Source organism: Agelaius phoeniceus, chromosome Z, assembly GCF_051311805.1.
Source record: "Agelaius phoeniceus isolate bAgePho1 chromosome Z, bAgePho1.hap1, whole genome shotgun sequence".
NCBI classification, from domain to species: Eukaryota; Metazoa; Chordata; class Aves; order Passeriformes; family Icteridae; genus Agelaius; species Agelaius phoeniceus.
Genome location: NC_135303.1, coordinates 27823793 through 27837776, shown reverse-complemented (window position 1 = coordinate 27837776; position 13984 = coordinate 27823793). Strand labels below are relative to the sequence as shown.

At 41.5% G+C, this 13984-nt stretch overlaps 1 protein-coding gene across 4 annotated transcripts in view; it reads left to right on the top strand.

Annotated features, from left to right (window-relative positions):
• Positions 1-2756: 2756 nt before the first annotated feature.
• GRAMD2B (GRAM domain containing 2B) overlaps positions 2757-13984 on the top strand; it is a 30774-nt gene continuing 19546 nt past the window's right edge. For 2 of the 4 annotated variants that reach the window (XM_077171546.1, XM_077171545.1), the window contains exon 1: positions 2792-3022. In XM_077171546.1, the coding sequence (XP_077027661.1) occupies positions 2931-3022 (92 nt within the window). In that variant the 5' untranslated portion in view covers positions 2792-2930. Of the gene's footprint in view, positions 3023-13984 lie in introns of all 4 variants that reach the window. The other 2 variants (XM_077171547.1, XM_077171544.1) reach the window with 2 other exon arrangements.

Below are 13984 nucleotides of genomic sequence, written 5' to 3'. Positions count from 1 at the left end.
TCCACAAGGAATAATAGTAGCAATCAATGTTTCACAGGTACAGGGCCTAACAGGCTGAATAATCTCCCTTGTAAATTAAATCTCATTTCTTTTCCACATGTGCCTTGACATTTATGTTAAATACTATGTGAACATTAATGGTGTCTCCCAGAAATACAGTCATTTTAGATGTCTTCCATTCTATACATCTTAGCACATAGTCTTTAAATTTTCCTGTACTGGAGCCAATTAAACCCACACGGTCTAGTAAAAATCATACAGCAATCTCACATTTTTTGCAGGATCTGTGTGCCCAAGCAGCTATGGCAGTCTTGAGGCATTTCACCATTAACCTTTTTATCACTGATTTCCTGAAAGTATTGCAACAATACCTAAAACTTCTTTCTTGTGTGCCCTAAAGACTAAATATCCAAAGGTGATTAATTTGCTTCATACACTTTTCAACCAGAAATTTACATTAGTATCTATCTCCTACACAGATATTCACTAAAAGAAACCTCTCTACTGTACATATTCTCCCTTTAGCTCATGTGAATAGTCAGCTCTTAGGAAGTTATTCTATTCATAATTTTATTAAAAGATGAAAATAGACCTTTGCCTAGACATGTTATTTTGAACTCTCATCCCAGGATTTTCTCTCCTTTGATTGCCTACTTACAACCACAGAGTCCATTTAAGCTTTATTAAAACATAATTTCACCAAACTGAAACCTAACTTACTTAACCAAGTAGTAAGGACATTTTTCATAGTTAGTGCCTGCCATGCAAGATAACTTGTGTGTGACAAGTGCTGCCTTAAATCTAACCTTCCTGAGGGCACTCAACTTGTCCCACAGCTCTGCCAGCACAGGCCCAAGGAAACTTGACACATGGGCCCCAGCAGGATGCACACAGGAGTGCTGAGACAGCTGATGGACATCATAGCTATGCTTCCTTATCTTTCCACCATGACCTTATCCTGCTCATGGTGATCAGGACTAGTGTCTGAGGACTGAAGAAAGCAGATGTCACCCCGGTCTTCAAAGAGGGCAAGAAGGAGGATGCAGGGCACTATCAGCCAGTCAGCCTCACCTCAGTCCCTGGAAAGGTGATGGAGCACCTCATTCTGGAGGCCACTTCTATCACAGGGAGGACAAGAAGGTGATCAGGAGTAGTCAGCACGGATTCATTAAAGGCAAATCATGCTTGACCAACCTGATTGCCTTCCACGATGAAACAACTGCATGGATGGACATGGATGGACAAGGGGAGAGCAGTGGATCTTCAAGGCTTTTGACACTGTCTCTAGCAGGCAAACTCCAGGAAGAGGAAGATGGGGAGGTGGATTGAGAACTGGCTGAACAGCAGATCCCAGAGTCACAATCAATGGCACAGGCTCTGGTTGGAGGCCTGAGTGGTGGCATCTCCTGAGATACAATACTGGGCCCAGTCTTGTTTAATTTACCCATCAGTGACTTGGATGAAGGGGCAGAGACCTCCTCAGCAATTTCACTGACAACACAAAGCTGGGAGGAGTGGCCGATAGCCCAGAGGGCTGTGCAGCCCTTCAGAAGGACCTCAGCAGCCTGGAAAGATGGGCACAGAGGAACCTTCTGAAATTCAGCCAAGGCAAGGGCAGGGTCCTACAGCTGGGGAAAAATAATCCAGTGCAGTAGCACAGGTTGGAGGCTGATCTGCTGGAAAGCAGCTCTGAGGAGAAGGACCTGGGAGTCCTGGCGGACAACAAGCTCTTTAGAGCCAGCAGTGATTCCTTGCAGCCAAGCAGGCTGATAGCATCCTGGGCTGCATTAAGAGGAGCAGTGCCAGCAGGTTGGAGGATGTGATCCTCCTCCTCCTCTATTTGGCCCTGGTGAGGCATCACCTGGAGTAGTCTGTCCAGTACAGGGCTCCTGAATACAAGACTAGAAACTCCTGAAGATGTCCAGCAGTAAGGACTAAATTGATCAAGGTTCTGGAGCTTAGCTCCAGTCCTCTCGTCTGAGTAAAGGCTGAGGGAGCTAGGCACCTTAGCCTGAAGAAGGTATGACTGAGTGAGGATCTCATCAATGCCAAGGGGACAAAGCCAGGCTCTTTTCACTGGTGCCCAGCAATAGGAAAGGCAATGGCCAGAAACCGATGCAAAGGAAATTCTACCTGAACATGAGGAAGAATTTTTTACTCTGCAGGTGACCACACACTGGAACAGGTTGCCCAAAGAAGTTGTGGAGTTTCCCTTGCTGGACATATTCAAGAACTATCTGGACACAATCCTGTGCCACACACTCTCGGATAGTCCTGCCTGAGCCAGAATGTTGGACCCACTGGTTCCTTCCAACATCACCTATTCTGCGGGTTTGTGATTTTTCTGTGCAAAGCAGCATGGGGTGCTGCTGTTGAGTAAGGAAGCATAACTGCCTACTTGTCTGCTCAAGATGTAAAGCCACAAATGGAAATACCAGCTAATAATTTCAGCAGTTCACCTTAATAGAGCAGTCCTGAGGCCAGTATCAGTATTTGGACTACTGCCTGCTTCCACGACTCGCCGGGGAAGGCGCTGACAGAAAGCAGGGCCCGGGCCACCACCACCTTCCCCCAGGACTGCGTCTGTGTCAAACCGCATATCTCCTGTAGCCCCCTATAAAACATTAAGGATAGCTTTTGTTGGAGCCGGCGGGAGCCGGTCTCTCACGCGACAGCGTCCCGACTGAATAATTTAAAGCTCGTAAGGGATCGGCCTCACGGGGAGCGAGGCTCCGCATCCCTCACAAGCTCCGCGGCGCGGGCGGCGCCGGCCCGGCCGGGCGGGCCCAACCGGTTTATGGCGGCTCCGGCTCCTGCGGGCCCAAGCGGCGGCGGGTCCGCCCCGGGGCGGGGCGGCGAGGGCGGAGCGGGTCCGGCCCGCCGATTCGGAGTGCCTTGCGGCCGCGGGGTGAGTCCCGCTGCCCGTGCCGATGGTGCTCATGACCGAGCCGCGGTGCGATGCGGAGGAGCCGAGGGCAGCGCGGGCCGCCGGGCGGCGGGAGAACAGGGGCGCTCCGCGGCTGTGAGTAGTGCCCCGCCGGGAGGGGGGCTCCGCGCGGGGCTGTGCCCGGGCCGCCCGCCGGGCAGTGCTGGGGCCGCGGGGAGCTGCGGGCGGGGCGGCGGGGGAGCCCCGAGCGCTGGGGCCGCGCTGCAGGGGCGTCGGCCTGGAAGTTCCCGGGAAAGAGTCACCAAGGGGCCTCCGCCTCCAGGCTTAAGTGAGCGCGAACACCCACCCCTGCTCGGGCAAGATCCGCGCTCGAGTTCAGCGTTGAACTCCGAAGTTGCAGTTTTAGGAGCAAAGAGTATAAATACTGCTTGTAGTAGTTTCACCCAACAGCCTGAAAAATCTTTCTGCGCTGTGGTACTTAAATACAGTAATTGTGCTTTATCGCTTATGTTAAATCGCACGGGCTCCTGTGGGAAGCTGTGATCCTTTCTTCTGGGTGCTAGGAAAACCCAGAACTTTATCGAAAGTTGACATAGTCTGATACAGGCAAGAGACATTAAAATGGGAGTTCATTCTGATGTCCCAGAAAGCAGAGGATGTCCCTTCTCAGGAGAAGGATGGTGGTCACTTGCTGGTCCTAGCATGGTTCCCCGCGGGGCCATACCCATACTCATGTTTCTGCTTTCTAACCTGAGAAGTACCGTAAAAATTGAGCAAGTGAAGAGGTCGGAAATATTCTTCATGAGGAAGAGGAGGCCCTGCTGGCTTGTTAAGGCAGTCTGCTTAGTCTGCTTGGACTAACTGATGGAAAGTAGGGAAGTCAGAGTGCTCAGAGGGGTGGGAGAACTTCCCTGAGGCTGCTGACCTTCCCAGCCTCTGATGATGGCTGAGAATGTCCAGAGTTAAAGGTTCACTCCTGCATTGGTCTCTTGCTTCCTGCAGAGGTCTGCAGTTGTTTAGGTGCTTGTGAGCCATGGCAATGACCATCACGTGAAAATGTTGCTGAAATCAAGCAGCTGTCTGTTTCCATACCAGGCTCCCAATTCACATGGGTCTTGGCAGTCCCAAGGACAGAAGTTAAGCATCTGTGAAACAAGAAACTAAAACATGTGGAGCTTTCTCCTCAAAAGAAATAAATAAGAGTTAACTTTCTCCTAAACTGGGATGATTCCTCTTCCTGAAGAACTTTTCTTCACAAATATTTAATCTTAAACAGTTTCCAGGAGAAAGGCAAACAAGTTATCACCAGCTAGCTCTTTCTCTTGAAACAAATTCTGAGAAAGTCTGTGTTGGTTTTTGGGTATTTTCCCCAGCTGTTGTATGCATGCTGTCTAAGCAGGTGTATTCCTCAAGTATGTATTGCAGTGAAATCTGTTGCCAGAAATAACTTGCTTGTCAGAGAGCACTGGGAATCAAAGTGTCTTCTAAGTGTCCTTTATCCTGTATGGTGTAATCACATCAGTGACTTCACACCACAAATGAAACATAAGTCCCAGACCTTCGCTACAGTCTTCTGACTTCAAGCCTTGGATCCTGGTCCCTGCACAGAATTATGCCAGTGAACCTAATGAAATTTTTCAGGTATGCAAGATCTGTATCTGATTTTTCTCTTGAAAACAGAACTAGGAGTCCAAGGTAGTATATGGAGAGCTTGATCTCAGAGGTATTGAACATGCACAGGTAACTGACCATCTGTTTTGCCCCCAGGTGTTTAGTCTTTCAGTCCTTCATCAGTTAACAGTTTTAGAAGCAAGGTCAGTCTTAGCAAGTGTGATAAACAGAGAAGTCTTACTCACTATGACTCTCTGGCTTTTTTTAGCTATCAATTTTTGCTGTTCAGTAGGTGTCATGCAGGGAAGAGCTAGGTGGTCTGTTACACTTTAAGATACAGTGTTCAGCAATAGTAGCCTGACAGCAGGAGGGTGAAAAGACTGGGAGAGAAAAAAAAAAAGAAAAACTTGAAAAGATTGTCTTAAACTAGAAAATTGTTGAAGCGTTTGCTCTTTGGAAACAAAGTTGGAATTTCTTTTCCAGCCTCATTTTATTGAGAAACTTGTCTGAGAAACTCTTGTGTTCATTTGATTGTGAGTTAACCTCACAAGCCATGTATCTTTTGTTTGACTGACGTGAAGTTACAGGGGAGATTGTTCAGATCAAGAACAGAAGCATGGCTTTAATTCAGCTAGAAATGAGATTGCTAGAAGTTGAATTGTTGAAGATTTGGTATTAGAAGATGTTGTACATAAGTGTATGTGGATTTGGTGGAGTTTCATTCCCCTCATGTACTTCCAAGGAACAATATGCAGCTAACAGAGTTCATGATGACTTCTATTTGAAAAAAATACTAGCGGGATTATAGAGGTTTAGGGAATCTTTAGTGTTTTCCAAAGCTCAGTGGGAAGAGAGATTCATATGTGTGAAGAGATTTATGTACCTGTACTTCCTGGAGGTATGCTTACAGTGTTGTTCAATTTAGAGATGAACTTCATAGCTTACTATGCTGCTGGTGCCATAAAGGTTCTCTGGGGGGTAGATGCATCTGAAGGACTGAAGCTGTAAAAGTATTTTGGGTTGTTTTGGTTTTTTGTGGTTTTTTCAGTGTTTTCTTGGATTAGTTTTTCTTAAGTGTTTCAAGATTAGAAACTTCAAAGTTCATATTTATCCAACAGTGATTCAGAAGAGTGTTAAGTACTTTCATACTGAATCAGAAAATGGCCTACTCTGGCATATTTAGGGATACTTACATATTTGCAAAGTTTCCAGTAGAGCTCTGTGAGTTGTAACCCCAGAGATAATACTATGAGGAAGATGGGCACTGTTATTATGCAGACCCAAAACAGTGATGTGCCAAAAGTTTGTCATTATGTGGAGCTCCTTCCAAGCAAATAAAAAATTTGTGGATGGAAAAAAACTTTCCAAGTGGAGCTCCCTAACCATTACCTCCTGATGTGGCCTTGGACCAAAAAGGAGTTAACCCTTGATAAATACTGTATCACTGTATTTAGAGATTTTCTTTTTTTTTTTTTTTTTTTTTTGACTGGGAAGTGGGGTATGTTTGTTTTGTGGTGGCACTGGACCTCCCGTAGAAGCTGTCAGCCTTATTTCAGGGACCGTAGGTGGAACAGCTGTTTGAAAATTGAGCACTGAAAATAAGAGTGTGGCACATTAAGGTGAAATGGCAGAGGAGTAATAGCAAGTAGTTCTCATGCTTTGTTAGCATCCCTCTGCTTTTACCCATGCTTGCTTCTGACAAAGTCCATGTAGCACGTTCTGGTGCCACTGGTAATATTTGTTCTCATATTATTCAATCTGTCTGTATAAGTGTAATGTGGTGAGTTACCATACGGTACCATTTCGCTAACATTAAATGGCACATTCTATCCCCTTATGATTTACAGAATCAGGTAATGTCCAATTACTGAGTGTAACTTAAAGAAATGAAGGGACTGGGACTTGAAAATCTGAAATATGTGGAAGGTTTTCAATTTTTATTTTTTTCTTTTTAGCAAAAATGCGTTGCAGGTACTGGGGAAGATATGCTACTGCTAGCAGTGGAAAATGCTTGCAAGCAATTTGGGTACTTCTGGGCAGGGAGAATGTGATTTTTATGGTTTGTTTGTCTACCATATTATTCTGCTGTAACAGATGTTTCTTAATAACTATTTATCAATTGATAAATTAAAACAGAATTAATTGAGTGGCTTGTGCTTAATCAAAATTCACTTCTTTTTCTTAAAGTCTCTTACTTGAGAAAAACACAAAGTGCAGAGAAAAAAGAGGAAATTATTTATTACCGACTTAACCTAGATCAAAGTTGAAATAAAACTTTAACTCCTTTCCAGCAAAAGTGGGGGGTTTTTTTGTTTTTTTTTGTTTTTTCTGCAAAGAGGAAAAGTGTAAGTATGTATTTTCAGGGGATGAAAATATGAATGCATACTAAGTATCATATTTTTTAATTCTTCCCTAGTAGTTCTTCCTTACTTTTATAGCAAAAGTTGTGACACATGATCTCCAAAGAAGGAGAGGCTTGTAAATGAAACATTTAAATTTATGTGTGTGACAAGAGTTTTCCAGTCTAGGTTTGAACCTTCATTTGTTCATTATGATGTTTTTTGATCACTTCCCTCTTTTCCCTTCTCCCTCCCATTACTATGGTGTTCACTTTATATGCATGCTTAAGTTATAAAAGCAGATTTTTAAAAATAATTTTTCTGTGTGTAAATGCATGGTATGGATCTGAAGAGATTTTTCTTTCCACCCAGATGCCTCATGTGGCTAATGTATTTACTAGTTATATGCAATCTGTGAGAAATGCTTGTTAGGCAACATAATAACTACAGCTTTGGGCAGCAGGATTTGTTGTTGGTATTTGACAGGTGATGCATAAACATCCCATCACAGTATTGTCTTACTTACTTCCATCTTACTTCCATCTCCATAGCTATTGCAGTCATGTGGTTAGAAATTATGTGTTTATCTAATGAGGCCGCTGCTGAGACTAATGATCTGAATGCTCTGTACATAGCTGTTGCCAAGTCCACGTATATCCTTTCCAATGAATCTTTTCAGACCTGTGTTACTTTAACTCAACTTCTACTTGGCACTGACTGTCTTTGCCTCTGTCCTTGAAAAATAGCACACTAAGGTTAGGGAGGTTAATAAGCTCCAGAAAGAGTGACAGGAAATAATATGTAGGGTGCAGATAGGCAGCAGACAATTTCAGCGGAACAGAGAACATAGAGGCAGACTGAAGCCTTCACCCTCAGTGGATAGAAAAGGCAAACCTAGTTATCTGGCTATGAAACAGTAGTTCTGTACATGCCCCATAAAACCAGCCATACCCTGGCATGACCTGCACATGCCTCAGTTTAGGCCTCTGACTGTAGTTTCAGTCTGTTTGTGAAAGACAGAGCACAAAAGACTGTTGATGTTCTTTTGTAGCTGCCATCTATGCTATACTAGTTCAAGAAGAGCTGTTTAGATTTGCTCAGCCTTTTTCTCAACAGGAAGGAAGTTTATCTTAAAAAAGTCCATTAAATAACAGGATTATATCTATTCCTATTTGGTTTTGAGAAATTTTAAAATATATGTAAACGTGCTATGGCCAGCATAAGAGTGGGTGTGTTTTGCCGTGGAGGACAGCTTGTTGCCAGTGGAAAGGCTCAGACTGAAGAAGTAAGCTTTGAGAGCATTCAGACTCAGTGTCATGGTGACATAGAAAAATAGAAAAAAATTTGTGAAAATAGAAAACCAATTGTCATTAGCAGATGTCTGGCTACCATGTGTCACATCTGATCCTAATAAGACTACCTTTTTCCAAGACTCTGGAAGGAAAATGGTTCCTTATATTTGGTGTCACAGTCAAAAGCACTGTTGTGACTGGTGTTGGTTAGATCCGTTGTTGGGAGCTAGTATTTCCTAGTGTGAAATAGTAGCTTTTGTATTCAATTATCCACATTGTTCTAGTCTTTTCCATGAACACATGAGCGGGTCTGTAAGAGTTAGTCATAGGTTGAAAAGATAATAATGGGAAATTCAGCATTGCCAGATCCTTGGTGAATGGTTCACTTCTGTCCTTGGTGAAAAGCATCAAAAATGTACTTGGGTGTTTCTTGAAACTTTTGTCTCCTTGATTAGATGTGTTTTAAACTAGGAAAGCCTGGTAAAGCACAGTAGATAGAAGCAATGAGAAGTTCATTTTCATTTCATTGTTTTTCATTTGGCTTTGTTGTGCACTATTCTTGCTGGGGAACCTCGCAGAAAATGTAAATAAGATATTTAGGAGCAGAATCTAACACACTTTAAACAGCAAAATCTTATCAATGATTTTGGATTATCTTTTATCAATGCCAGTTTTCAAAGACACTGCTTTATTAGAAAATTCAATCCTCCTTCTCTTTGTATATAACCTGTCAGAAGAATAATTTATTTTTTTCTCATGTACATTGATTAAAACACTTTTTGTACAGCATAGTGCGTCATTATTTCTAAACCTACCATAGAAGAGAAGCTGCTGGTCAAGGGTTTTATGGCAGTTTCACTTTTTAACAGCAGAGAATGGAATCAAAGTGTTGATAAGATTGTTCCCAAACCTCTGCTTTCTAACTGCATTCTTAATAACAGTTGTTAATATAATTGCAGGTGTCTGATTTTTTTTTTTCATTTTGGTTTTTGGGTTTCTTTAGCGGTTTTGGGGTTTTTGTTTTGTTCTGTTTTTAAGTATTTGAGTCTGATGTAACTACTTAGAGTTTTTTCAAAAGCACAATTAATGCTGGAAAACTGTCATCCAAGTCTTGCAGTTTGCTGAGCTACGTTTCTCTGGAGTTCTTCCAGAACCAGAGGTGCAGCTTCAGGCAATGAGGCCAAACCTTTATGATTATTCTATGGTGTTCAGGCCTTATTTGTAAAGATGCTTTTGTTTTTTCAGATAGGTACATATTGTTTCTGGCTGAGTTAAGGAAAAGCTCTGATTGATAGATGTTTATATGGTAGCATTGAACATAGATAAATACTGCACCTATATACAATTTCTTTCTCATTGAATTTGGTATTGAACAATTGGTAGACCTGGCACGTAAGTGCCTTTTTATCTTTTTTTGCACCCTGAACGAGTCATAAATCAGGAATTTTTTCTTTTCCCTTTCTCCTGCCACTTCTGAAAGCTAAAGATAAAAACGTGAGTTAAGACTGTACGCTGCCTTTTCAGTATGAATTGTGATTCTATTTTTGTCTTGCTTTGGGTTAGAAGATTAGGTAGGCTAGAACTAAGGAGATATGAAAACATTTTCTCCTAAAGGATGCAAGCAGGTTGAAGAATAAGAAAAACACATGCTCCTATCCAAAGTAGGGAAAAATTAGTGTATTTTGCTTCATTTTCTTTTTTTTCTCCTCAGAAATGCGTTTGTCCAAGATTTCTGTTGTGTGCTAGATTTGACTATGCCTATGTTCAGATAATAGTTGTTGGTCATCCTACTGAAACTCCCATGGAAGCTGCTAGATGGGAATCTTGTGGAGTTGAGTGAAGATACATATGAAAGGGGTTTTGCTTTTTGAAGTGGATATATGAAACGGAAACTCTTGAGAAGACAAGAGAGCTAAATGGCTTGTGTTCCTGTTCTAGTGTTAACTTAGTAAAATATCTTGTTATAGTGTCTCTGGTTTCAGAGCACAGGGAATTCTTCTGTGGTTGTGTTTTTTGTTTTTTTTTTCTATGGAACTTGATAGCAGTCTGGTTTTGATTAGACAGGGAATACAGACAGTTAATAATAGATGGTATTTAGAGCAGAGAATTTACATACTTGCTAATGACGTCTGCAGTGTCACAGTGATCTTGCTGATGTCCAAGTGGTAAGGCAGTGTGAAACTTGATCTAGTTATTATGTGAAATGTCTATTCAGTTGAGGAGAAAAACCTGGCTTTTTCTGTGCTTAACAGTGTTGGAGGGCTTTCTGTTCAGTACTAACTCCAAAATTTCATTTGTGCTTTTAATAAAGCATTACACCACAAACATATGAACTATTCACAGGTGAGTAATTGTTTTCTAAGAGATAGATGAGTTATAGAACACAGTAAGCATTTCTGCAATTAATTAGCTTGATACATAAAATTAGTTTCAGATTTTGAGGAAGTCCTAAACAATTGGTTTCATTTCTCTTTTGGTGCCATCTGACATCAAGGTTCCAGCTGTGCCTACAGATGTGTTTCATCCTAGAAATGCCTAGAGAAGCACGTGGTGTATGTGCAACTGTGCCCATCCATATGCATGTTTCACACAGTTAATGTGCAGCTGTGTAACTCTGCCTCCATTATGCCGTGTTTGACTCTGATCTCATGAGAAGAGACTTAGCCTGATCCCTGAACAACCAGAGGAAGTTAAATCTCAGTCTGGTTCATACCTATTCATATTGGCAAACTGACCTTCTCTGTCATGCAGGGTTTCGCATCTCCGCATCATCATTAATGCTTTGCTGCTCTCTGATTTGGTATAAATACATCTGCTGGGTGTAGATTAACTGTACAAAAGATGTACTAAATTGTGCACTTCACAATCAGCTGCTTTCTTACCTTCCGATTTCAGCCTTAAGTACAAGCTATGTACTAAGTATATAGAATTATACAAATACCAAATAGATACATTATATCAATCTAGTATCTATTTAGCAGTTGTTAAGCAGCTTTCTTCCCCTTTGTGTTTAGAGTAGCTGTAGCTTGTTTTCTGCCTGTTTTGATAGTTTGAGAGTCTTAGTGATAGTCAATGTTTGGTTGTCCATTTGCATGGTAAGAATAGTATGTGGTCTTCAAAGCAGATTAAATCACAACATTCTGAAAAATTGTTTCTGAGGGATGTGTTATCCTACATAAACAGTGTTGTGTGCCACATAACACGAGCACGGCTGTAGAGCTGCAGGAGGCATTTTGCATCTGAGTGACCAGACTGTACAGACAACACCTAAATCCTCAATTTGAGCACTATTGCTAGTTTTTCCAGGATGGAGAGGACAGCAGGAAAGTTTACAGTGGAAAGGTATTTGCTTCAGTCCAGGTGTGAAGTAATTGAACTGTGTACAGTATGAATGCAAGCTCATCAGATAAAGCACTCCAGAATCTGATTACACATGCCAAAAAGGTTTGTTCAGACTGGTGTAGCATAGAAAAAATATCTAGTAGAATGATGGGACATCTCTTCTGAAAGAAAACTTCAAGACTTAAATCCTAGTAAAAGGTAGTTGGAGATGATTGCTTTGCTAGCACATGATATGTCAAGGAAACAATGTGCTTAGGAGGAGACCTGTGACCTGCAGCATGCTAAACAATGTCCTTCCAAGCATTGGTGCATTCCATCTTACCCTCTTGTAGTCATCTCTGCTTGAAGCATGTTGCTGGTATGTCTTTTGGATAATGCCTAGATAAATCTCTTCATCCCGCTCCATATTCTCTGCTTTTAAAAACCTGCCAAAGTCTGTCCTCTTTATTTGGGACCCTTAAATGTTTGGAGTCTCTCCCTTTGACTTTACATTTCTGTAAAAGTGACACAGTCCTTTACCTGAATAGACTCATGTAAGAGAGTAAGAATAGCTTAAATAACTATCTCTTAGCATTAGGACTATTCACACTACTTTGATTTCTTTGTCAAATCCTGTCAGTCTGCCAACAACTACCCAATTAATCAAACAGAACCAAAAGATACAGAATGTCATTGTATTTAATGATGGATATTTTGTCTTGGGTTGTACCAAGCACAGTTGTGAACTTTGGGGGTGAATTGTTCCCCAACTTCTTGGGTTGATCATTTGCAGTAATGCAGCAATCTAACTGCTGTTGCAAAATTAATCCTTTTTGTATAACACAAGTGAAACTGGACCAACAAGGCTTCTAAGGTAACATGGTGATCTAATATATATGCTCCATCCCCAGAAGGAATGTTGCACCAATGCTGAATCACATTAAACCCTTGGGAAATATGCTTTGACTCCAGTTTTGTAAACGAATGAAGATCTAACATCTTAGATTATTCAACAGGTCTTTTTTATTCCTACATAACAGATCTGCAATTTGTGGAGTGGCAGACTGGTTTGTCACAACTTATTGTGGTTTCTGAACTTCTAGAGCAGTTATCAGGCAGACCAAGTAGCATGGGTGTCCTGAGGAAGGATTTTCTAGAAGGATTTGTGTGGTTGCAGGGAATTGAAGACAGTAGCCACCATATAGTTCTGGAATTTTGGTCTCTCTTGTTTATGCCTGAGAAGTGTTTGTGTCTGGTTCAGTACTGGGGTTGTCAAAGACAGCAGTTGTTCCTTGAGGTTCACTTTCCAAACTCTGGCCTATTAGCACTTCTCTCTCTCTCTCATTGTTTTTGTTCTATGCTTCTTACTCAAACTGTACTTGAAGGGAATAGAGGAAAAGTTGCTATTTGAGATTAAATACATTAATCTTTTTTCTCTTGAAAAATTCCCACTAATGTGGTACAGCAATGTGGTAACTTACACAGTGAGTCTGAATTTTTCAGGTCCTGGTGAAGGTTAATGCCAAACAAGAAAGTTTGAAGTTCAAAGAATTTTATGCAACACAAGGAACTTGACATATGCCTGCCACAAACTTTTGTTTTCCTATAAACCATTCAGATCAGAAGAGATGAAGTTCCTCTAGCTTTTAAAATTTATTGATGAATAATGTGTTTCTGAACTACATTAGAATGGGACTAAGCCCACTGCCTTGGTTTATGTATTTCATAGCACTTTCCCTTAAACATAACTAATGTTTGTGTTAAGTAGCTTAGATGAAATGTATGATTGCACTGTAAGTGCAGGACTTGGCTTTGAAAATAATCCCTATGACAACTGTTCTTTATTTGGAAACTAGAGACAACTTCTTTTCTTTTAGCTATTATTTTAATAGGCTTGATGGTAGTACCAAATATATGAGGTTTGGGTTTGTGGGGGTTTTTCCCATTTCAATGGTCGCAATGTCACAAAGTTATTCTGCTTTGCCCTGATGTTTGCAAATCCAGGCTCTTTTTTTATGTGCATCTACTCCCAACAGTTGTAGTAAGAATCACTACAGTGATTCTAAGTGCTCTTAATCTAATTTGTTGTTGTTGTTCCTGACTTTTGTGCTCTTTTTACAAAGCATTTATGAGTACTGACTCACTCATGAAAATTTGAAAAGTGATTTAATTTCCTTGTGATGAAGGGATGGTTCTTCAAAGCACCTGATGTGTGGAGCTGTAATTATCAGAAATAAAAGGACAAATCCATCTGTAGCTTCTCATTATGTGAAGGAGGCATAAGGACATAGGGTGAAGGATAGACATGATGAAACTGTATCAGTTTCTAGTAGGAAAACACCCTATTGCTACTGTCAGTGTCATGTGTTACATGGGTGAGTCTCCTCACAGCTGTGCTCCTGTTCTCTGGAGGTATCCTGGAGAGGTGAGCAGGCTGGCACAAGTTAGCTCAGCATTCCCACACACAGCTGTCAGCAGGATTAGCATATTGGGATGCCTGAGCTCTCTGCCACCTGAAAGCAGCTGGGTGGAAT